Source organism: Sander vitreus, chromosome 6 (assembly GCF_031162955.1).
Source record: "Sander vitreus isolate 19-12246 chromosome 6, sanVit1, whole genome shotgun sequence".
NCBI classification, from domain to species: domain Eukaryota; kingdom Metazoa; phylum Chordata; class Actinopteri; order Perciformes; family Percidae; genus Sander; species Sander vitreus.
This window is the reverse complement of record NC_135860.1, coordinates 28,457,924-28,483,915: the sequence shown is the minus strand read 5'-3', so window position 1 is coordinate 28,483,915 and position 25,992 is coordinate 28,457,924. Positions and strand designations below refer to the sequence as shown.

General features: G+C 42.1%; 1 protein-coding gene across 2 annotated transcripts in view; it reads right to left on the bottom strand.

Moving 5' to 3' along the window:
• Positions 1-25,992, bottom strand: part of cdk14 (cyclin dependent kinase 14) — a 247,150-nt gene that overhangs the window by 148,818 nt on the left and 72,340 nt on the right. For both annotated transcript variants that reach the window (XM_078253608.1, XM_078253609.1), the window contains 4 exons: positions 19,883-19,977; positions 19,132-19,211; positions 10,604-10,698; positions 5,120-5,182 (listed from right to left, as the gene is read on the bottom strand). In XM_078253608.1, the coding sequence (XP_078109734.1) occupies positions 5,120-5,182; positions 10,604-10,698; positions 19,132-19,211; positions 19,883-19,977 (333 nt within the window). The remainder of the gene's footprint in view (positions 1-5,119; positions 5,183-10,603; positions 10,699-19,131; positions 19,212-19,882; positions 19,978-25,992) is intronic.

The following is a 25,992-nucleotide window of genomic DNA, read 5'->3' as shown; positions in this document are numbered from 1 at the left end:
ACACACACACACACACACACACACACACCCTCTGGTTCTTGATCAATAATTACATTAGCAGTGAGAGTGTGTGTCTCTAAATGTTAATTTGATCTAGCAGCAGTGGAGGTTCTAATAGCTTCTGTGTTTCCGATTAGTAAATAGGAGGATGGTTGAGTGACTGGACTTCCTCACAGTCACTCATGAAACACACTAATAACAGACATTAACCTCCTCCACGGTGCTTGTGTTTGGGTCCAAATTGACTGATTGCTGACATCGCATCACTGACATGCCCATAGTTTCTCTCCGAGTGAGATGAGAAGATTGACATTGATTTTGTGTCTGTGTGTTACAGTACAGAGCTGGACGCTGGCTAGTCTATATCAACGAGGTTTCATTTCAGGGACTGTTCAGTCGACGCCAGAAATTCGGCCGGATATCCGTCACCTTCCTCTTTCTTTGTGTTGGCATTCTAAACTCTGGTGGATTTCTGAGGACTATGGTTAACTGCTCCTCAGATCTCTGCAGGGTAAATCCAGACAGCTAGCTAGACTATCTGTCCAATCTGTGTTTTCTGTTGCACGACTAAAACGACCTTTGAACGTACACGTTCCACCAAAACAAGTTCCTTCCTGAGACTATTTAGCAGAGGCACCGATGCTCCGTCCAGCGCTTAGCGCCGCCCAAGACGATTGTGATTGGTTTAAAGAAATGCCAATAAACCAGAGCACGTTTTTCTCCCATTCTTCGGAATGCTGTGTGGACTAGCCAGACCTTCCTCTGAAGAGCCGTGGAGGAAGGTCTGGCAATGTGAGACTAGACGCTGGTTAGCCTAGCGTACCATAATGACTGGAAGCAGGGGAATCTAAGCAAAAAGCTCTGAAGCTCATTCATTGACATGCATGTTTTGTGATTAATCCGTTCTGTAATTTGTGATCAATAAAAGTCTATCTACTCTAATCTAATAATGGTCTCGAAGACTCAGATCAGAGTAAGAGGTTTTGATACTAATACATGAGACCTTCCTCTTTCAAAAACACAATCGGAGTCTCTTGGTGGCCATTATACTGGGCTTGTTTCCCTGTCAGCTGCCAGGCCTCATTAGACTTCCTCCCTGATGTCTACTCCCACAATGCACTTTGTTTAACTTGCCAGTGCACTGCCATCACATTAGGTTTACACCGCTCTCCCCGTAGGGAGTGCTTTAACCGCGGTTGCAACCCGTTCTGTTTCCCAACTCGTTAAGTACTGACGCATGGTCAGTGTCTCTCAGCATCAGATACCGACGTAAAAATCTCCCTCTAGTGTCTGTATGGAACGCACCGGGCGGAGCAGCAGCTCCACCGCGGCGCTGTAAGATGACGTAGTATTAAGAGAGACACCGGTAGAGAGTAGTATGGAAGACAGAAAATCTGAGTAAGGAGGTTGGTTGGCGGGGGGGGGGTGGATGGGTCAAACAACACAGGACTTTCACCCAGGAGACTGCGGTTCATGTCCCGTTCTTGTCCCGCGTGTCACTGAAACGTACATTTTCTAACCCCACCTAAACCTAAAATATTTTTTTTTTAAAAATGTCTCAGCATATATGATGCCATGTACATTATAGGCACAGTAAAATATATTTAAATCTCATTTCAAATGAAATTCAATGCACACTTTGACATATGACAGAGATAACCAAAAGCTCCAATATTAAAGTCTAACTATACCAAAAGAATAAAGACGCCATTCTCATTGGGGCGGATTATTACAACCATTGTTATTCATGCTGGGTAGTTCCAGTGCAGCCTGCATTACACGACTGCACAGGAACAAAGCCATAGGCCCTATCAACCGATTAGAAACCACAACTCGGGCCGCTCACCGATAAATCACAGAATCAGCGGGAGCCAAGCAACACCTCGCTCCGCTCTCTCAGAATAATCCTAAATTATTCATTTAAATCCCAGCGAGGCTGCTGTCAGCAGGTGAAACGCTCATTACTTATGTAAATCCTCAATGGCAAAAAGGTACGAGCTGTTACATAACAGATGCAGCCTGAACTGTCACATCCCAACACCCCCCCCACCAACACCGCCAACACATGGCCTCATTCACTCCATCATCATTTCTTTCTACCTGTTCGCTGATGTTACTGACAACAAACAGGACACATATCACTGGGTGTTCACTCACGTCATGTTACAGAGGAGAGGAAGAGTCTATCACACCATCAACCAGCTTTACCAACACAGTCTCACAAAGGTTTGAGTCCAACATGATGGCATGTCATTTAAGCTGGGGTATGAGTACTAGTCATTCCCAAACATTCTCCCTCCCATCGCGTCAAAAAGCGACGCCTGTTCAGGTGCCTTTGGCGTTTGTTATTGACGCAAAAAGTCTCCTTTAGCGTCATATTTGGTCGGGACTCTTGGCGTCACTTTTTGACGCTCTGGGTCGGGACGTACGTTTAGCAGCCCAAGAACGGGACAGGTTTAGGAAAAGATGGTGGGTGGGGTTACAAAATGTACTTTTCAGTGACACGCGGGACAAGAACGGGACATGAACCCCGGTCTCCTGGGGGAAAGTCCTGTGTCGTTTGACCCATCCACCCCCCCCAACCAACCTCCTTATGAGGATTTTCGGTCCTTCATACTACTCTCTACCATTGTCTCTCTTAATACTACGTCATCTTACAGCGCCGCGGTCGAGCTGCTGCTCTGCCCGGTGCGTTCCATACAGACACTAGAGGGATTTTTGTGTCGCCGTGCGACGCTGAGAGACACTGACCAAGCGTCGGTATTTTATTGCTCATCCATTTCAATCGTCCTCATCATCATTAGGATCCTGATGCCATTAGATAGAGGCAATTACCGTCCTCCTAGCTCTGTAAAGCCCTTTGAGATGAGGCTCGCTACAGAAACATGTACTTGAATTTAGGGCTGCACGATATGAGGAAAATATCTAAATGCGATTATTTTGACTGATATTGCGATTGCGATATGATTCACGATATTGGAGGGAATGATCGTTTTTTTGTATCATTCTCATTGAAAATAATTAACATTGAAAGAAATTAAAATGATTATAGTGTGATTTGTGCGAGGATCTGTACCAAACAAAGCTTTTTTTCTTAAGTCTGTAGGATAGGATTTGTAGACATCTCTGCAGCACCACAATACTCTATTCAGAATGGTTTGACATATTTTGCCATTAACAAATATTGCGCCCCCCCCTGCGATTTGCATATTGCAGTAGTCCATATTGTGATTTCGATACAATTGCGATTAATTGTGCAGCCCTACTTGAATTAGCCACATCACATGGCCTCATTCACTCCATTATTTTATTATCTCATTGATGTAAGTGACACCCTCTCACAAACAGAACAAATATCACAGAGTGAGTGTTCACCGTCGTGCTGTCAACCAGCTTTACCAACACAGTCTCACAAAGGTTTATGTCTAACGTAATGGCATGGACTTTAAACAGTCTTTCATTTGTATTTTGGCATTTTAGGCATTTATTTGTGACAGGACAGCTTAGACATGAAAGGGGAGAGAGAGGGGGAAAGACAGGCCCCGAGGTTCGAGCCTCTGTATATGGGCGCGCACTCTACCAGGTGAGCTACCCAGGCGCACTGGGGTAGGCAGTCTAAAGGCAACCCTTTGGGATGACACACTGTGATTCGAGGCTCTAGCTCGCTACAGAAACACGAACTTGAATTAGCCGCAGCCATCAGCATTTGGCTACGGTTAGCAGAAGGCTAAACTCTTAGCAACCTTTTCTCTCCATCTTTGAAAAGCTTCACTGATATTGACACGGGTTTATGGTCAGACTGTCTTTGAGACTCTCTTTGAGATGTCTTCCTTTCTGTGGGCTGCTTGGCAGCTGTTGCCGATGATGGAATAGGGTTTTCCTCCATTGAATCAGGCTTTTGCCATATGAAGGGACGTGCACACATCTGCATTTGTAGAACAGCCAATACAGTGTACATTGAAAATAACACATGCAGCATATAAGGAGGGATGCTGCTGTTCCTCCCACAATGTATGCTTATAATAAGTCTAAAATATTGTTCTCCTGCTTGCTTTTCACTACACCACGCCAGTAAATGAAGTGACAAATGTTTCGTGTGCTCATAGTATTAATGCTGCATGCACTTTGTTTTGAGCCCTGCTTGGGTTTGTTGTACAAGGTTTTCCCCATGGTCTGATGAAAAACCAACGCACCTGTGTTGCCAACAGATTCTCACTCCCATCGCGTAAAATACGGACGCTTGGTCAGTGTCTTTGGCGTGTTTATTGATGCTAAAAGTCATATCTAAAAGGCTTTATCTAAACACAGTTCGGTTTAGGAAACATGACACGCGGGACATGAACTCCGGTCTCCTGGGTGAAAGTCCTATGTTGTTTGACCCATCCACCCCCCCAACCTGCCTCCCTACGCGGAATGTCAGGCTTTCATACTATACTGTACTATATAGACACTGACCAAGCGTTCGTGTTTTACGAGTTCGGAGTAAAAACGGGTTGGTGTTACAGATAGCCAGTGAGAATGGAACTGAACGAACCGAACAAATGACTAGACTAGTGGTGCCAGAGATTTCGGTTTGGGGCCCCCTAAAATGAAGCAATTTTGCCCTCCCGGATTGTTTTATTTGAAAAGAAATGTTGGCCTGAAGAGGTCAAACTATCCAATATTCTTGGTGCCCTGGGTTCCAGTCCAACCCGAAACCCTTTACTGCATGTCATCCCCCTCGCTCCCCCCTTTCCTGTCTACGGCTGTCCTATCAATTAAAGGCCAAAAAGCCTAAAAAAATTATCTTAAAATAATACATTTTACAGAAGAACAAAGAGAAACTTAATTTTGTTCAACCCTGCAATTGTTTTCTTGTGACCCTATAGAAGGTCCCGACCCTCACGTTGATAACCATTACAGTAGACCATCACAGGGACTCCTAAAATGTTACAAAATATTACAATTTGACTCCATTCTTGGTTTCAGGGTTACACTGCTGCCCTGTTCTTTATGTCATCCATCTCATCTCTTCCTGCTTCTCATCCACACCATATTAGCATTTAAGACAACCTGCTCATTAAACTACTACTACTACTACATTTGTTGTGACCGGCATAATATACATGCTGTACTTTACCTTCACATTGTCTGGATGGAGACCCCCAGGGTGTTTGTCCATGTACTGACACAGGTCTGTGTGCTGTAAGAGAAAAGCAAAAGAGCATAATATTAATATAGTACCATGAGAAAGTTTTAAAGCTTAACCTGTTCTCACTCCCAACTCGTAAAATACAGATGCTACCCTACAGATACAAGAATCCCCCTTTAGCGTCTGTATGGAACGCACCGGGCAGAGCAGCAGCTCCACCGCAGCGCTGTAAGATGACGTAGTATTAAGAGAGACAACGGTAGAGAGTAGTATGAAAGACCGAGAATCCTCATAAGGAGGCAGGTTTGGGGGGGGGGGGGATGGGTCAAACAACACAGGACCTTCACCCAGGAGACCGGGGTTCATGTCCCGTTTTTGTCCCTCGTGTCACTGAAACGTACATTTTCTAACCCCACCCACCATCATCACCTAAACCTAACTGTCCCGTTCTTGTGCTGCATGTCAGTAAAACGTACGTCCCGACCCAGAGCATCAAAAAGTGACGCCAAGAGTCCCGACCAAACGCGTCTAAATATGACTCTAAAGGAGACTTTTTGCGTCAATAACAAACGCCAAAGGCACCTGACCAGCCGTCGTTTTTTTACGCCATGGGAACGAGAATGTGTTGTGTGACGTGATGGATAAGACAGGATGTCAAAATGGTTCTGTCTGACAATGTTTGTTTCCAATAACTTCCGGGTAGAAAGTGGACAAGGAACAACTGGATATAATCTTAACTACTTCATCTAAAATGCATGTTTGATGCTTTCATATGTCAACACTTTGACTAACGTTAGCTTGGAGTGTGACATAACTTGGCACTTGCCCCCCCCCCGGAATATGTTTGACCCCCCCCCAATCCATTGGGCTAGAGTGCTGTCAATCTGACAATTGTGATTTCCATTGGATCAGAGTACTGTCACTCGGCTGCTTGTTCTGCCAACCTTCCCAGCCATTGTCACATGACCAATTAATGTTTCCATGACAACTGTCCAAAATTCTGATACCATGGAACTAGCACTGGAATTGTTTTGTTTTTTTAAAGGCAGACTGAGCCTATAGAAAATGTTTATTGTATTCATATATATATGTATATATACACTAAGTTAAATTAAAAATGAATGTGAATGTGTTTTACTTAGCAGAGTTACATTGTGTTGTGTTGTATCCTATCCCATATTTCCTATATTTCTGAGCAGATTGTTAATGTTGTAGTCTGACAAAATTCATTAATTCATATTAACACAGTATATTAGCCAGTATTTCTTCTGACTTTTCTAACAGTAACATGTACTTTGGTCAAATACAGTAGAACATTTCCTTCCTGACGTTGAGTAATCTAAGGGATGTGGTTTCTGTTTGAGGCTAGTGTTCACCATGTGAGACAACTGACTGACTGGTAAGACATCCATGCAGCGATGCTGACCTGCCGTTCACCTCTGTGTTTTCTTAGCAGATTGGGGATGGAGGACGCAGTGGCTCTGAAATCACACTGATATTTACACTCTCACCAATCTCCCATGTTGCCTGCACCAGCGCAGCCTCATCTGCTGAATAATTCAGACACATGCTCCTACATGGACACGCCTGTCCATCTTACTTTTTCCTGTCTCTCAGTAAATGCATTTCATTGTTTTTTCCCCCCACAATTCCCTGTCCGGTCTCCCTATGTATTTCACCCTCAGCCTGTCAATCATCATTAGCGTTGAGAGGAGAACAATTTCCTGGTGTTTGTGATTGGAAAGCCCTCTGTATGGAAAACAGGCACAGACTGATTACAGCCCTAAAAACAAGATGCTGGATCAACATGAAACCAGTAGTTCCCAGTGGTGAAATAAGTATTTAGATACTAATACCACACTGTAAAAATACTCTATACTATAAATACTGTTACAAGTAAAAGTCCTGCACTGAAAATGTAACTCAAGTAGAAGTATGTAAGCATCATCAGGGGAATGTACTTAAACAATATTTAAAGTACTCAAAGCAGAAGAATTCTCACATTTTAGAAAATGGTTACATGGTCCTTCGAGCCAGATTAAAGGGTCGTTGTACAAAGTTTTCCCCATGGACTGATGAAAAACCAATGTACATGTGTTGCAGATAGCCTTCAAAAACTGAACGTACTGAAAAGATAAAATGACTATACGACTAGACCAGTGGTCCCAGCCATTTTGGTTTGCGGCCCTCTAAAATGAAGCGATCCCTTTTTACAAGTTGTGAGCTGATAAGCTGCGAGCAGCGCTGGAAGAAGTATTCAGATTGTTTACTTAAGAAAAAGTACTAATATCACACTGTAAAAATACTCTGTTACAAGTTCAAGTCCTGCATTGAAAATGTTACTTAAGTAAAAGTGTGTAAGTATCATCAGGAAGATGTTCTTAAAGTATTAAAAGTAAAGACAAATCCTCCCATTTTAGAAACTGGAAACGAAAAAAGGTTTGAAAGCTTCAGAAATGCTTCAAAAGCGTGTTAACAGTGTCAAAAAAAGGGTCAAAACAGTTGTGTGTTTAATGGTCTAATCATTTCAGCTGGACTTGTAGGACGTTATATTGTTGGCTAGTTTCATTTAGAATAAAACATCAGATTTTATAAACTACATGTGTTTTGTGTGCAGAAATCTTAATGTGTAAAGTAACTAGTAACTAAAGCTGTAACAGATGAATGTGGAGTAAAAAGTACAATATTTCTCTCTGAAATGTAGCGGAGTAGAAGTAGAAAGTGGCATGAAAAGAAAAGACTCAAGTAAAATACAAGTACCTAAACATTTGTACTTAAGTACAGTACATGTGTGAATGTACTTAGTTACATTTCACCACTGGTAGTTCCACATTTTTCATAGCTTGGAACTTAACACTAAATGACCATTAGCCACCAGGCTAATTTCATCAATGGAAAAGCAAGTAACTGCTTATATTCATATTCAATTGTGTTGCATCCCAATTGAAATATATACTTATTAAAGCTGTAGTGTGTAGTTTCTGTCTCCCCCATGAGGAATTCTAAGTAATGACAACAAAATTGTTGGCGCGTCCACATGATGCAAGCCTTCCGTGATCGCGCACCACCCACACCCCTCTTCCACGCAGTTGCTAGTAGTCAAGGAGGACACGGAGGATTAAAAAAACATGAAGGACTCTTCAGAAGAGGTCATTATCTTCACTTGAGTTTCTGTGTGCGAAAGTCACCGGACGCCACAATCTTCTGAACATAGCCATACTGAGAAATCCAGAGAGAGCTGTGTGAAGCTGATAGTCTTAATTAGCTTTGTAGCAACTTATTTGGCAATGGCTTGAATGTAACGGGCGTTCATTAATATCAAAAAAAGTTACGCACTAAAGCTTTAAGTCAACGATATGAATAATCAGGGAGGATCTTCTGGAGGGGGGTTACCTGACCTCCCCCCTCTGCTCTCACTCTTTATTCAAACATGACCTGCAGAGCATCAATTATGTCCTACCAAATCTCCTTCAACAGCTGAACCTTTGACCTGCGTAATGTCTACCAAGAGGGGACACTGCACTGTTTTTCAGTCTCATTAACTGAAGGAGAGGTGGAAAGCTGAGTAAGCTCCTTCTGGTTGAGAGATTTGGCCTCGTTCAGCATTTCAAGATCAAAGATTGACCTGAATATCAATGGGACCATCGATGGTTGTCAGCCAAGTATGCCAAGGGATAACAGAGGATTTGGACTGTTCTGAAACGTGTAGTTTCACTCTTTTCCACTTCTGTCCAAAAAGCTATCTAGTACAATGTTTAACAATGTGCAAAGTATTTAGCTGCAAAATATGTTTTAATATTAACTGGTAAAGATATCCCAAAGTTTTATTGCCACCAACAATTCAATAGTATACGTTTGACTTTCAGGGATTTGGATTTTAAAAGACTCTTCAGCTCAAGAAAAGAGATAGAAGTTCATATGCAACTATAAAGGGCAGCATGGAACAAAAAAGTTCCATGCTGCTTTTTGCTTGCTAGAACAATGTGGACTAGTTTCTAGTGTTATTATCACAGACTACAGATAAAGTAGTTAAGTATCACCTAACTTGCATGTACCCAAAGCTGAAGAATAAAATCTGTGTTATGTCTTTAGTACATTTCGAAAGAGTCTGGTTGGTCTCATTTGTAGTCATAATACAGCAAAATTATATTTGGACTAGCGAAAGAAAGAACTACAGCACCACAGAATAAAAAAAACATATATATGTTTTTATTTAGAAATGTAAGACTTTTTAAGACACAGTAGAAACCCTGTTCTGGCTGCCATCCTATGGTGGAAAAAGCTCAGGCTGCTTTAACATTCTCCTAGTGCCCTATAAAACAACAGTATGCCAACCAAAATATCCACAGCTCGTCTTTCTGTGGGCAGAGTCTTAAAAACTGAAACTCAATTGGCAAGCAGACACAGAGGTCAAAACAATCAAGCGAAATAAACACGTGTGTCTGATTCTCAAACTTATTTCAGACCTCTACCCTCTGCCTAGTCTTGCATGGCCAGCTCTATCTCCACACCACTGTGGAGTAAGGTCTGGCTATACCACAATACATTCTAGGATAGAAGAAAAAAACGCTCCGGGTTGTTTGCATTTCTTTAAACCAATCACAATCGTCTTGGGCGGCGCTAAGCTCCGGACGCAGCGACAGTGGCTCTGCTAAATAGTCTCAGGGAGGAACTTGTTTTGGTGGAACATTAAATAGTAAATGAAGTTAACTGTTGACACAATATGGTAACGTGAGCTACTTAAACTAGCTGATACATGGTTAAACCTCATCGGCTCTTACCAGTGTAGCTCCGTGTGTACTTCGTCCACAGCAATCCCACCAATCGGTCCCAAAACGTCCCAGTTAGAGAGGAAATGACCTAAACATATTCTTTGTAAGTCTTTACAATCATTCCCCTGAAGAACCAAGCAGGCCTGCCTTGTTGCACCATCCACATTTCCTTCAAAACTTGACATTTTCAGCGTGTAGCTCGCTAGCTCGAAGATTGTTGTATTTTAAGAATGGCAACACACAGAGAGCGGATGTCAAGCTTTATCCTGGAAATGTACTTCCGTTGATCCAGACTAACCACCGCCCCAACACATACTCACTACCATAGCGTCAAAAAGCGAAGCTTGGTCAGGTGCCCTTGGCTTTTGTTGTAGACCCAAAAAGTCTCCTTTAGCTTCATATTTAGACACGCTTGGTCGGGACTCTTGGCGTCACTTTGTGGTGCTCTGGGTCAGGACGTACGTTTAACTGACATGCAGCACAAGAACGGGACAGTTAGGTTTAGGAAAAGATGGTGGGTGGGGTTCTAAAATGTACTTGTCAGTGACACGCGGGACAAGAACAGCACATGAACCCCGGTCTCCTGGATTAACGTCCTGTGTTGTTTGACCCATCCACAACCCCAACCTGCCTCCTTATGCATATGCACCGTTGTCGCCCAAAAAGAGTCTGATTGGGTGATGTCAGTGTGCAGACTCACCACATATTCGAAGACCAGAGTCAGGGTTTCCTTGGTGTGAATGATGTCATGGAGGAGCACGATGTTGGAATGCTTCAGGCCTTTCAGAAGAGATGCTGCAGAGACAGAAGAGACAGAGAGTTAACGTAAGGCACATATTGAACTACCGGAGGAATTGCTATGATCTATGCCTTCATTAGCGGCAGCATTAGAATGCAACACAGCCCCTGCATAAGCCTCCCTACATACATACAGGGGATTAGGAAAAGATTCAAACAGAAGAAGAAAACAGGGTGGATTACAGCAGGAAGTTCTCACACTCATTTGTCAACACATTTATGATGTAATGGACAATGTTAATAAGTACAGCAGTGAGAGGATGTGTTGGGGAGATGGTCAAATTGCCTGTTACTTCACTGGCAAAGCTTACAGAGTCTTAACTGTGGAGGCTGGCTGTGATTAGCACATTCTGGGATGGACTTGTTAAGACTTTCCCATGTGATTCGCTTCATCTGAGTCAAACCGGGAGGATTTTGCAAATAATAGACAGATATATAAAAGCAAATTAATTGTCCAGCCAGCAAAGGTTTACAGAAACGGAAAGGGTCCGTTTTGTGTGAGCAAATCCTACACCTCTAAAAACCTTGACTTTTGAGTTGAAAGACGAGAATACTTTATCACCAGGCATACACATTTGAAGGGCTTGGCCTCACTGATGTAAAAATATTATTAAAAAACAGCTTGGAAAGGAAGATGTACAAATGATTTCTATTATAATGCTTTGCTTTCAGACAGAACTCACGACTTGATTTGCTTGTGATGACCTGTGACTTGACAATTCATTTCTCACAAAGGCAGTCCTGGTTCATTTTAGAACACCAAAGCAAGAGAAAAGGGAGAGCTGTAGTTGGATGCTAACCTTAACTTGGCATTGTGAGGACTTGGACTTGCCATAAAGGACTTGAGATTTAACACTGGAATTGTAGTGAACTAAAGTATCCCCTGAAACTACCTCAAGGACCCCTGGGGGGTCACTTGCTGTGACGGACATACACTGTGGTCATTTCCATTACTTTTTTTTTTTATAGAAGTGATGGCTTTTTTATTATTATTATAATTCTATATCTTTATGTTCCATAGAAGTTCACTTAAAGTTATGATCGTTAAGATTCCAGTCCTTGTTGACAACTGATTGTAACGGAAAGTGTGTTTTCATAAACATTTCATAGCCTAAAACACTAGACTAACTTGCAAATGTGTATAAGTCTGGAACCTCTAAGTTCATTTCCGATTACCAAGGATAGACCAGCAATTGGATAGACCTACAACCAATCAGAGTAATGAAACGACATGGCTCTGAGCGAGCGATTTGAACAGCCTCCTATGAGATCATTTTAATTGTAACATAGAACTTCTATCTCTGCATCTGTCTTACATAGCAACATGTCGACTACTATTATAAAAAAACTTGGCAAATAGCAAATATCGGTAGTCGTGAATCCCTGAGAATCAACCTCTGGGGGCAGCAAACCAGAGCAGATTCTCTGTAAGCAACTTACGTATCAGTTTATAGGCCGAGAGGATCCATCGCGTCCACTTTAAAGAAGACAGTTAATGTCGTCCAAAATAGATCAATGCAATGACAGAAAGTATGCACGTCTGTAGATGTACGTTCATACTGTTTTATTCAATGACTGTGTATGACTGGGTGTGTTTATGTATGCTGCCAATGCTGCTATATGTTTCTATTTATTCTTTAGCACTTACATTATATTTTTATAGACTCAATAAATGATGCAATGACTGGAGAGTACTTTTAATTTCGTTGTACCTAACAATGACAATAAAGACCTATTCTATTCAACATGAGAATACTGAACTCATGACTCAATATTCAATACCGAATATGGTCTGCGTGCATGCACCGGCTGTTCTACTTCACGTTCAGTACATCCATGCATGCATCGTTTTCTCTGAATCCCCTGTGTGGATGTGCAATTTCAGTCCTGCAGAGGGAAGTTGGACTCCGCCAATGCCAATGAAAACTACTAAATGAAAAAAGGTAACTCTACAGAATGTAAATAAGTTGAATGGCTACTCCTGAAAAAGTGTTGTGGGGGTATCCAAAATGGGGTTTGATGTAATGAAAAGGGTAAGTATGTGCTAGGTGTGCACCCAGACGCGTAACTATCGGTAAGCAGGGTAAGCGGTGCTTACGGGCCCGGACCAATCAGGGGCCCGCGTGACTGGAAGATATTGATTGACAGCCGGGGCTCCCTATCGCATTTGGCCGCTGACCAAGCGGGAGTGAGAACGGGTCAAATTTATTTCCTTGTTTCAGAGACCGTTCTCTTCACGTGTGTGACTCGAACATCTCACATTGACCAACAAAACGTACAACGAAAGACCGTGCAGAACATTTCAGACCGTCCTGCCAACCTGTAAACATTTTAACATCAATGTACGCTGTAACGTTTTTTCACTCTAAAGTCACTGAAAGCTGCTGCTGTTTACATCCTGTCTGATCTCTGCAGCGGGCGGGGCTGCTGAGTTCCCCCCCGCGACTGACACACACACACACACACACACACACACACACACACACACACACACACAAAATCACACACGGCGGATGCAGGAAAAACCGGAGATGAGACGTACAGGATGACCTAAATTGAGGACAGCTACACTCGTTATTGTAAGTGCAATGCTAAGTTAAAGTCCAATAAGTACTTTATTAAACCGTATGAATGTGTGTCCCAGGCCAGGATAGGAAATTAAGTAACAATGTCAAGATCAACAAGCCACTGACACATATGTTCAAATTTGATTCATTCAATAAATGATTACTTTTTGTCTTAAATCCACCAGCCATTTTCATATTATACCAACATTTGCAGCATCCTGAGCCTTTTTAGTAAGGTTCCTAGGTAATCTCAGCCCAGGGTAATTCATTAATAGTAATAATTATTATTCTCCCCAAAACAAGTTTCCTTTTTCTTTTTTTTTTTTTTTTAAAGAACTGTACAAAAAACTTTTTTTGCAACTTTCACTGTCTTCTGCAACTTCATTGCAACAAACATACAAAAGACATCGCAACTTTTAACGCAAAGTCAGGCATTTTGGGCCGCAACAATCTAAAAAAAAAAGGCCACGAAATCCTGGAGGGACTGCCCTTGTGTGTTTTTTTCATGTGTTATGGTGCGCATTCACCAGTGTTTTTTTGTTGTTGTTGTTGTGGTGGTGTGCGTAGGCTACTCCTGATTTTGTCAGTCATCTCATCCCTTATATGCTGTGTCTCTATGATCCTATCCTGTCCTATTGATGGTAGCCTACTCGTGGACATTGCGCCGTCATCACGTGCTGTAGTAGGGGCCTTGATAATCCTGCTTAGGTGCCCGGTGTTGGCTCGTTGCCACTGGGTGCACCGATCCATTATTAAGATCGGATATCGGCTCGATAGTGACAAAATAGCTGGATCGGAAAAATTAACAGATCCACGGGCCTATACAGTTTTTTGTTTTTTTAATTCTTCCCTCCGTCCACTGGGACCCCTCTTAACTGCGTACCCTTCTCACTCATGGTAGTAACTTTATAACACAACAATTAATAACCCACAACTAACTTTCTTTAAAAGGATAAAACACCATAGCACATAAGAATTTGTGACTTAAACAGTTTATAACACTAATAATTTTACATTTACAAATGTAGCTACACCGCCGAACGGCATGTTGGGTAACATTATAGTTGCTAGCTAGCCGGGTAGCATAACAGTCTGTTAAGCTGGGAGAGGCTTCAGTCGCTACTGCACATTCAAGAACAAAGAAGAAAGTTAGAAGATGAAGAAAGACCGGAGATACACCAGAACAACGTATGCTCAAGAGAGGAGCCGTCTGTTGTTGCAAGGCTTTTTGTTTCTAAAAAAATTCTGACATAATTTAGCCACTGTTGTTGCCCGTCGCTCTAACGTTACCCGGCCGTGCTAACGTTACAGTGCTAACGTGAAAGACGAGTCACTTCAAGCATGCAGCGGAGCAACATTATGAACGCAATCCACCTCCGGTCCTGCTACAGACTGTTGAGAAAGACGGGTTCAGAGCAATGATTAAAACACTATTTAAGATGTCTTGCCTCGCTGAAATACGTCCGCCAACCTACAAACATTATTCAAACAGCGAAGGAGGCTGACAGCGGAGCTACATTCAGTCGCCCACTACAACCTAACTTAGCTGTGACAAGGTAATGGTGAGCAAGGTAGTGTTTATACTATTATATAACTATATAACTTTTGTATTGAAAGGGAAACAATGTTAAAGTTGTTTGTATGTGTATTAATTCGATTTGAGTTTATTTTACTACTTTGCAGTTTGCAGAAAAATAGTTTAGATTCTGTAACTGTTTGATGGATTCTCCTTCATATTAACGTTACTGTACAATGTTGATGAGCCAAGCAAACCCTTTAGTAGTCAAGGCTTTTAGTAAACATGATGAATGTTTTTGTGATATTCTATGTACTCCTGACAGTAGAATAAGCCATTATAAACCTATATAAAGGCCCATTATTGTTATTTATTTAAATTTATTTTAAGAAGTTTGATTACGTTATATTTTTGATTTGAATGCACACTTGTTTTTTTTAAATAACAAATAAATAATAATTCAATACATTACATCTATGTTATTTTGTCTTAGTTAGGAAAGTAATGTTTAGTAGGTGTCTGTAGTAATGTAAAGTCTGATGCCTTTAGTCTCTTCCACATGGTGGGAGGAAGGTATAAGGTGGAAGGTATACAGTGTATTATTAATTCAACAACGGTATCGGACAGATACACAAAGCCCAGGCATCGGTATCGAAAAAGTCGGATCGGTGCATCCCTAGTATGTGCTTCAAGTTTAAAAAATCCTGTCAATAAAGATTAATATATCTTCATCAATAAAAGATGCCCACATATTTCTGTCAAGGTTTCACTGTGGCCTTAATAAATGTTTTGGAATGGCATTCCATTTCACCATCACCATACTGATTACGGTAGTTAGAAAAACATCCCTTTTTTCCCAGAGTGGAACTATTCCGGACTCTGAAGCCATTACTGTATATATACTTGAGCGAGACAGGAGAAGAGGCACGATTATACATAAGCAACAAACTGCAAAGCTTTCTCCGGTAATTACAGAGGTAGATTTGCAGGCAAACAAACAGATGACAGAAAAAGTCATCCAGCCACAGTAAGGCAATACAGTACAGGGAAGAGTTTCATTAGGAGTGCTGCTGTGAGAGCAGCATACTAAGTGCAGTTTTATTATGAAGCAGAGACGGGATTTTCAGACAGTTGCCAATGTGATTAATTTAGCAAACACAAAGTTCTTTTCCAAGGGCACAGGCAAGCTTTGACGCACAGATCCTCAGAGAGCCAGCGAGTGATGGGCCCTCATGAATACATTCATCCTGTATCAATACCTTAAGGTTGTTAAAAATGATCCTGTGACCAGTTTAAAGATCCAGCACCCTCCCTCCCCCGCACACACACACACACACCCACCCCATCTCTAGTAATGGGTGTGAGTGTGCGCAGTTTTAATAAGCATGGCACGCACGCACACACACACACAACACACTCTGGATATATTACTTTATTCAGCAGCAGTCTGTGATGCAGCTCACATGTCAGCGCTGGGAGCGTCCTGCTCAGTAATTGCTGAATTAGTTCAATTTCAAAGCAGCTTTCTGATCCGCTCACAGGGAGAGTTTGGACTGTGTGTGTGTGTGTGTGTGTGTGTGTGTGTGTGTGTGTGTGTGGCTCTAACTTGACCAGGCCTGCATCATACACAGATCAAACGGACAGAATCATTTTCTCATTTAAATTCAAATGCCAGTCATGCGTCGTGTGAAGTTGAGTGTGTCTTCTTAAAGTCCATCCATCCAGCTTCAGGTGACACACACACACACACACACACACACACACACACACACACACACACAAGCAGGTTGTCTGATGTTACTCTGCGGGTGAAAATCATGGATGTAGAAGTTGAAAATACTTTGGACAAAGGACCAACAATGAGGTCCAACTGTTACTGAAAGGTATGTTAGCCTACCTAACCGATAAGACTGACTGACCTGTGTTGTTTTTTCCAAAGTTTCCGTTTGTGCCCGTCCAGACTACAAAGCAACCCCGGAGTTTTCAAACCAAAACGGGGCAGCAGTGTTTCCAAATGTCTCCGTTTTAGGGGCTCGAAAAAATTTGGAGTAGTGTGGACGTGATGCGTAAACGTAGCAGAAGATATTTGTTTTTAAACCTAAAAAAGGTATGGTAGTGTAGATGTTCCTTCATCTCCCTTCCATGGCCTTTAGTTGTCTTTAGAGTCAGTGCAAACACAATGTGTGGGCCTTCTTTCAGTAACTTTGTAAAATGATACAGAATGGAGATTCGAGAACGTTCATCGTGGTCAGCATTAGTTTTATTAATATGAGAAAACATAACTTATCGTACCATGTATGAAAGATGCAAAAAGCAAGTTTCTATCAAGTACATTTTCCTAAAAAACGAGCATGCTTGACGCATGCAGGGAGTGAAATTAAAATGCTAATCATGTTTCTTTAGAAACTATTTCATGTTTTGTGTGAACTCTAATTCTCAAACTTGTCTCTTTTACAAATCTACTCTCTTTTTACCCTCTAGGCCTGCAGCGCCACACCGCGTAGGATTGTGTAAGTCACAGGCCAGACGGAGAGCTTTTGCTTTGGTATTGTTTTTGTTTCTTCAGTTTTTTGGAGCACAGCGCTGGGAAATCTACTGTCTACTGACAGCTGTTATCAGAGGACGCAGGTGAGGGAAACGAGAAATAAAAACAGAAACTCTTAAAACCAAACTGCCAATACGCTCACTGACAGTCATTCAGTTGTTTCCTGTATATCGGTAGTTTCATTTAAAGTGGCCATATTATGCTCATTTTCAGGTTCATAATTGTAATTTGAGATTGTATCAGAATAGGTTTACATGGTTTAATTTTCAAAAAACACCATATTTTTGTTGCAGCTCATCTTTTCACCCTGTGTTCAGGTCTCTGTTTTAGCTACAGAGTGAGACCTCTCAACTTCTGAAAGAGCTTTGTTGTCAGTCGCACATGCGCAGTAGCTAGGTAAGATCACATCATCTAGCTAGCTGTTTGTTTCTACAACTTCAGTAGCTAGGTAAGGAATACATGAGCTAGCTAGCTGTTTCTCCAACTTCGGCCTGTACAAGGCCGGATTAGCCGGGAGACTTCTTCTAAACGAGGGCGCACTTCCAACTTTGCGTGGAATACCTGCAGAACGGGGACATGGAAGTAGTTCTATACAATTGATTTTGTAGATTAGGGTGAATTTGTATGTGTTGTAGCAGTGTTTTGCCATTGAGAACGAGCTAGCATGCTAACGGTTAGCCCCCTAGGCCCCTCGTCTCGGCTAGTGACGTAGAAAGCCGTGCAGATTTTGAACAGCTCACCCGGAGACTGAAGGCAGGACACATTCAGAAACCGTATCTCACTCAAAACAGCATGGATGTTTTTTTTTCAAAGTTTATATGCGTGTGGAAGCACCAGAGACACAAAATAACACCCCAAATCCTAGAAAAAGTGATTATTTTCATAATATGGGCACTTTAAAAGAAATACAGACACTTTGTGATTCATTTCTGCGTTAAAGGGACACACCTCACGCAAAAAGACCTGTTTTTATGCTTGTAGAGCAGATCTCTGGGGAGCATACGCACCACTACGCACTGCTCTCGTGCCTGGTGTTGCCAGCGTCATAGATGATAGTAAAAGCGCAGTGTTGTAACATCTGCTCCGCATACGTAACGCATGTGCAATGTAGCGTGCCCGTTGTAGCAAGCTGTTCGGTCGGGGTGCCGCTGACCGGCTGGTCTTTCATACAGATTGCGCTCAGAGCGGCTCAAAGAACGAACTTCTTTTCTCGGCGATCAGACCCTCTGCAGACCTTCCGCGCCACAGTTGCCCAGGCCGCATTTGCGTCATATCGCCGTCCGTACCTACCCTGGAAATCCAGAGTTCTTGCGATAGCACAATTTGAATTTGCTCAGCGAGTCACTTTGTCATTCAGTAAAGATGCTCATTAACTATACCCTTGTAGCCGAGCTGCACCAAACACATCGGTGTATCCGATATAGGCGGGCCAGAGGCGAGCTAAACAGATGACGACATTTTAATCTACCAGTTAGCTCCGCTGGTAGCTCAGCGTATGGGGCTCTGGATACGTCACCCCGTGTATTGCTGTGATTGGTCACAGTGTTATCCAATTGCGTGCAGTGAGATTTTCAAATGCATGCTTGGTGCCGCCCCTCGAGTTGGGCCATTTTCATTACTCAATGCCAGACTCTTAATCTTTCGGATTTGGGTCTGGATTTCCAGGCTAGTCCGTACCGCGCTGAACGCAAGAAGCATGAAGCCGCTTTTAGTCTGCGACAGTGGAATGGCTTGAAGAGTCGTTTGGTGTAAGGTCCGCATAACAGTCTCTGCACTTGGCTTTCCACCCCTGGACCTCTCACCTTCTCGTATGGCGGTGAACGGCGTCCCTTCCTCCTCTTGCAGACGAATCACCTTCAGAGCCACCAGCTTCCCATTCACCCTGGCAACAAGACAGAGGACAAACTAAGTATGGACAAACTAAGTATGGGCATCCTGCGCCGTCTAAAGAATCTATTGGAACCAGTGAAGCCGGAGAACAGCGAATATTGTTAAGTCAATGAAATGTAATTTAGCAGCAGTGGAGTGAGACCCGGGGACAAGGCCACGGGATTACAACTGAATGAAGCTCACCAATCAAAACTTGTAGTGGTGAGAAACGCAAAATAACATCATTACGAGAAGCTTAGAGTCTGCAGAGTTTTGTACATTTACAGTGTGTGAACATTTCATCTTCTAGAATTTGATTAGCAAAACCTGAAAGGAAGGCAGCAAACCATAAACTATTGAATCAACTGAATAAAAGCATCCATCCTATAGTGACTCTAATACAAGAAATGACATTGCATTACTTGTGTGGGACTTGCGGCTCTGCAGAGGAGACAGATTATTTACATAAAACTACACTGTGTAACGGTTATTGCTGTTCCTTTTAATGAATTTATTCCGTTACAGCTCTGCTCCTGTATAATTAAATGTAATATTCACTGCCTGCATGAGTGGCTCTTATGAACTATAAAGAAGAGTGACGGGATAATGCTAAGGACTCGACATGCGCACACACACGCACGCACGCGCACACACACACACACACACACACACACACCTACTTACTTGCTCTTTCCTTTGTAAACTGTGGCGTATGAACCTTCGCCCAGTTTCTCCAGCTTTTCATATGAATCTGCTTTTCCAAACTTGGGGCTTGTAGGCTAGAGGGAAAATGGAGATACAAAAAGGTAATATAACAGCATGGATTCAGTAACCCAGAAAACTAAAACTCTCGGAGGATCTCACACGAGACATGTACAAGTCTGTGAGAGATATTATAATCTGGAGGCATCCTCCGGGAGGCGTAATGTGAGGAGGAGGCGAGAGAATTCTTCATGTTAGAACTCTAAAGACTACTTTTCATTGACTCGTCACCTCATAACGTTCAGACACTTTTCATAGAAGGAGGTAACTACAGCTCGGAGGAAGTGTGGCCCAGAGCGGAATGTGGTCATACCCAACTGATATGAAAAGGGAAAAGTAGCTCAACTCTAAAACGTATGAGACGCTGTAGAGCAGTGGGTCTCAAACTTTTTTCAATAATGTACCCCCTTTGAAATATTCTTTTTTCAGTTAAGTACCCCCTAGTCTATATATCGACTAAGTTTCACTGGATTTCACGGATGTCCGTCCCCTTCCTCTGTCTTTGTGTTGGTGTTCTAAACTCTGGTGGATTTCTGAGGACTATGGTTAACTGCTCCTCAGATCTCTGCAGGGTAAATCCAGACAGCTAGCTAGACTATCTGTCCAATCTGAGTTTTCTGTTGCACGACTAAAACTACTTTTGAAAGTACACATGTTCCACCAAAACAAGTTCCTTCCAGAGGCTATTTAGCAGAGGCACCGTGGCTCCGTCCAGCGCTTAGCACCGCCCAAGACGATTGTCATTGGTTTAAAGAAATGCCAATAAACCAGAGCACGTTTTTCTCCCATCCAGGAATGCTGTGTGGACTAGCCAGACCCTCCTCCACAGCGCTGTGGAGAAAGGTCTGGACTAAGTACCCCCCAGACTAGCGCAAAGCTTTTGGTAGAATAAGAGGCTATATAAAGACATTACATTACTGCACAATCAGTGTCTGTGTAACTGAAAAAAAAAACACAATGCTACCTCAAATGTTTAGAATCCATAACTAAATTAATTTTTATAGTATAATTGTTCCAGGGAATTATGCATGACTGCTATTTTTTAAATATAGGAAAATAGTCTGCGACAGTGGAAGAGGGGGCAGAGCCAGTCAATTAAGACACAAATGTTTTTGAGCTAAATAGTTTTAGCTACAAACAACTGGCTAACTCCTCCTCATATATGGGAGTTCATCTGACCAATAACGGCAGATAAGTAGTTAGTCAAATGGGGCTTCATACATGTAAACCATGATTATTAACATTTAATTGGTCACAATCAACTATTAAAAAGGGGCATTGTGTAACACGTACAATGGAAAAAGGAGAATTTATTCAAATAAGCTTATTCTAACTTGGCCAACTGACATGAGTGCAGCATTGACATAAAGTGTCTATGCTGATGGAAACCCATTATCTCCAGATGCAGGCCATGTCTGATCCCCTCTCTTTTTTCTTTTTTTTTTTTTACAATCCAAGAGGTTGTGTGTGAAACATGAAAGTTGCGTGGGTCGGGCAGGCCTAAACACCACGGCCATGAGCGGGACGATTTACACATTTTCATAATCACAGCTGAAACAATTCATTAGTGTCTCGCAGCGATGCTGGCAGGCAATCAGTCAGGCCTCATATCACACTTATTAAATCTTATTCGGGTGCACACTCATTAGGCGTTTTGCATTTGGAGCAAAATTTTAAAAAAGCAACCAACACACGTATAAAAGCTGAAAATCTCATTTGCGTGATTGAGAAAATGTTGATCGTACACGGCCTTCAATTAACCGTGTGCGGTTGTAAAGGCTGGCAAATGAGTTTCAGACGGAGAACAGCTTGGCTGCCAAATCAAAGCACCTGAGAAATACAGGAGGTAATTGGTGCTTTGACAGCATCTGAAAAGCCATAGCCACGTCAAAGCCAAGCAAGTGCACACATATGAAATATGTTTTGGAACCAATCTGCCAGTTACCAGGGGCGAGGCTAAAAGGGGGGCACAGGGCCCCCCCCCCGAAATGCAGGCAGATGTTTATTTTTAAAGGCCAGTTATTTCATGGATCCAGGATACTATGCATCCTGATAAAGTTCCCTTGGCCTTTGGAATTAAAATAGCCCCCCCCCCCCCACATCATCACATCCCCTTCACCATACCTAGAGATGGCATGGGGTACTTTCCATAAGATCATCTCTCAATGCAAATCAAACCAGCTATTAGGCTAACTGAAATAAAACCATGCCATCTCTAGGTATGGTGAAGGGTATGTGATGATGTGGGGGGGCTATTTTAATTCCAAAGGCCAAGGGAACTTTATCAGGATGCATAGTATCCTGGATCCATGAAATAACTGGCCTTTAGAAATAAACATCTGCCTGCCTCTATGGGAATTTAACATAGGGGTGTCTATACTTATGCCCCCTGTATTTTAAGGAAGAACATTTATTTATTTACGATACATTATTCATTCACAAAGAAAATTGGTGTCCTTGACGGTTGGATTTTTCCTCATTTTTTTAATTAAGGCATTAACATCAATTTCCTAAAGATGATTTTTTTATTCCTCTTTTTAGTCAACGTTATCATGGGTGTCCTAATTTGTTCACATGACTGTATATATGTTTGTTTCATGTATTAATGTGAGAAAGGCTACAGTCTCGCCATCGCTCCACACAGATGTGATGTCTATGTATGCAGCCATTTGTAGTCTCTTCAGTGCTGCATGCACGTCATGACTTATTCAGTTGCCATTTCATTTTGCACGTCGCAGTTTGCTTTTATCAGCACTCATTCACCCCAGCAAAGTGTAAAATCCTTCACTTTCTGCTGTTGACCACATACGGCTGGGCAATAGATCCAAAATATATCCACATCGATATGAGGCTAGATAGCGTCTTAAATTTTGGGTATCATAATATAGTGATTATCACATGTGTTTTTTTCTTTTCCTGTTTTTAAAGGCTGCACAACAGTAAAGTGATGTCATTTTCTGAACCTACCAGACTGTTCTAGCCGTTTTATTATCTTCTTTAAACCACTCATGGTACGTGTGCATATAGGCGTTGTTTTCACAGCAGGGATCGCCCCGCTTCCCAGCATTGCACGCTAGCTGGCTCGCCACCAGCAGTTATCAGTTTCTCTTCAATGACCACTGACAAGCAAAGAAAACTCCACCCTCCTACAACCGCGATGGCTGCAGCTGATTGGACGAACGCTACCCGTGGGGTTGGCTGCTCCGGGATTTCAAAACCGACCATAATGGTGGTCGTTCGGAATATGATGTCTTATTTTACGAAAACAGTTCACAAAACGTGTTTCTAAAAACATCTTCAGCGAGAAATAGGCCGTGCAGTTGCTGAATCCGTCTTCATTTCAGATCGACAAAGGTCAGTTTAAAAGATTTTCGTCAGATTTAGCTGAGCCGGCCGCTCCTCATTTGCATAAAGTTGGTTGAATTCAACTTTATGCAAATAAGGAGACTCTACGCCCGCTTCTCCAAAGTCCCCGAGACACTACCAGAATGTATTGCACAGCTGCTCCCATAGAAATGAATGGGAAGCGTGGAAATGACGCTGACAATGGACACGTACCATTAGTCATTATATCCACATTACTGGCGATTATTTATCAAAACTCTCATTGTGTAAATATTTTGCGAAAGCACCGATAGTCAACCCTACAATATCACCGCAATATCCACATACAGTATGTATTTGGTCAAAATATGGTGATATTTGATTTTCTCCATATCGCCCAGGTCTTTTGATACACAAAATTAAATTGTGTATAAAAACAGGTGGATGGAAACGCACTTACATTCACTTGCAGACACAAATGGACCCTGCCCTGATTGCTTCAAGCAGAATCGAGTCTGATTGAGTTTTGACACTCGTGTTAGGCTCTGATGTGCAATCTCTGTGAGAGAGGGGGCTGCACGGTTTTGTTTTTTTTAATTAAAGAAATATGGTTTGTTTCCATCCAGCCTGCAGCCTGCTCTTCGCTTGGACGGACTCCGGAGGCAAAGACAGATCTGACTAACTGCATCATTTCAGCAGTAACTGTGTTTTATTGATTGGTTTTTGCACTGGGTATTTCCTCCTAGGTAGGCTGTCTTGAACATCTGATTGATTGTTGATTTACAATATTGTCCTTAAAAAAACGATGCTTGAATTGAAAATAAATCAAAAGGTAAGAGAGAAAGGACAATACAACAGTAACAACGCAATTACAAGACATTATATGCGATAAACACTGCTACCACCACTGTATTGCAGTACTTGTACTAACACGGTACTGCCAATAACACAAACATTACCATGAAATAAACGGTGAAATGCAACATTAGAATCAGTTATTATGTATGTATATTTTTGTTTCTGCAGGGTTTCCCCCAGTGTTTTGTAAGTCTGGTGGCCCACCGGGCCTAAGTTGCCCCCCACCAGGCCTAGGCCACTGAGAATTGTTTAATTTTAAGACATTTTTTGAAGTTACAGTGGGGCAGCTCAGTTGGAAACTTAGACACAGTCACGCATACATGTATTTCAAATCTCCAGTTAGCTTTTAGCCCTGACATAATGTAGGGCCCTGTGGAATCTGTCTTTTAGCTTTTTTAAATTCTGAATTTTGCTGATTTGCATGATTCTGTTATCACAGAAACTATTGGGCTCTACATTTATGCTGCCATCAGTCTGTGACTCCGGGCCCTAGTCAAGAAAAAAAGACGCTTGCCACCGGGCACAAACAGCTTTTCTGGGGGAAACCCTGTTCTGCATTTATTGTTTATTTCATATTAATGTTTAAAATGTTTGTTTGCTTGTTTATGTATGCACCTTTCACCATGGCAAATTCAATGTAAGTGTAACTTATTGTGGCAATAAACCCTTTTCTGATTCTGATTAAATACAGACTTTGCTTATCCCGTCTAAATGCTGTGCACCAAACACCGATAGAACTAAATTATGAGCAAAAGAAAAATGACCACCTCTACCCCCCCCCATCCTCTCTCAGAACCACAAGCTGTGTATCCATGGCAACGCTGGCACAACTGTTGACTGCTTTGTCACCCACTGCTTATCAACTCAAACAGAGGTGACTGCCCACCAAATAGTGTGTCATCACCGGCACCACAGCTGATGGCTTTCTCCTTCTTTGCTATTCCTTCTATTCTTTTGGGGGAGTCACGTGTTGGGACTATTTCTTGGTGAACGACACCTAGGCACTGTGACTCAGTGAAGCTTCCAGGACTCCTGTCACAGTGAGATTGCCAGGTTTGGTATCAGAGACCTATACTAAGGCTACATATACACTGATACGGTTTGCTTTTTAACCCTCCTAACCCCAACATCCGCCGGCGGGTTAGATAAAGCATGTTTTGTTTAAAAGATCGCCAAAGAAAAACCGCTTACCCCAGAAAGAAGCTGAAAAAACTGAATTGTTCGTCGAAATTCACAAATTTCCGACCGTCCGTGAATGCATCTCGGTAGAACGTGCCGCCATTATGTAAAAAAACTCTAAAGTTAAGCCAGAAAACCACTAATAACCAACACACAAGGGATTAAAAAACCTGCATAGAACATGTCCAACTTCAAAAATGTTAAATGTGCATGTTAAAGAAGCTAGAAGTAAAATGCATAAAATTGCAGAATTTCGACAACAAGGCAGCCATGTTTGTTTACAGTCATGCATAGCCATGTGATGAAAATTCATCCAATCCGCGACTAAGAATGCAACCCCCAGCACCGAACCACAGCACAGCCTAGTGTTAAACAGCGGTGGAAGTATTCAGATCCTTTACTTCAGTAAAAGTACTAATACCACACTGTAAAAATACTCTGTTACAATAAAAGTGCTGCATTGAAAATGTTACTTAAGTAAAAATATGTAAGCATCATCAGGAAAATGTAGTTAAAGTATTAAAAGTAAAGAAGAATCCTGGTCTGGCAATGCAAAACTGCTGTGAAACAAGACTTCATCGTCAGGTGGAGGACTTTTTCAAGTTTACAGTTACAAAAATGCAATGTGGGTCACAAACATACAGACAAGGATGAAGGATTTTTAATGGCTA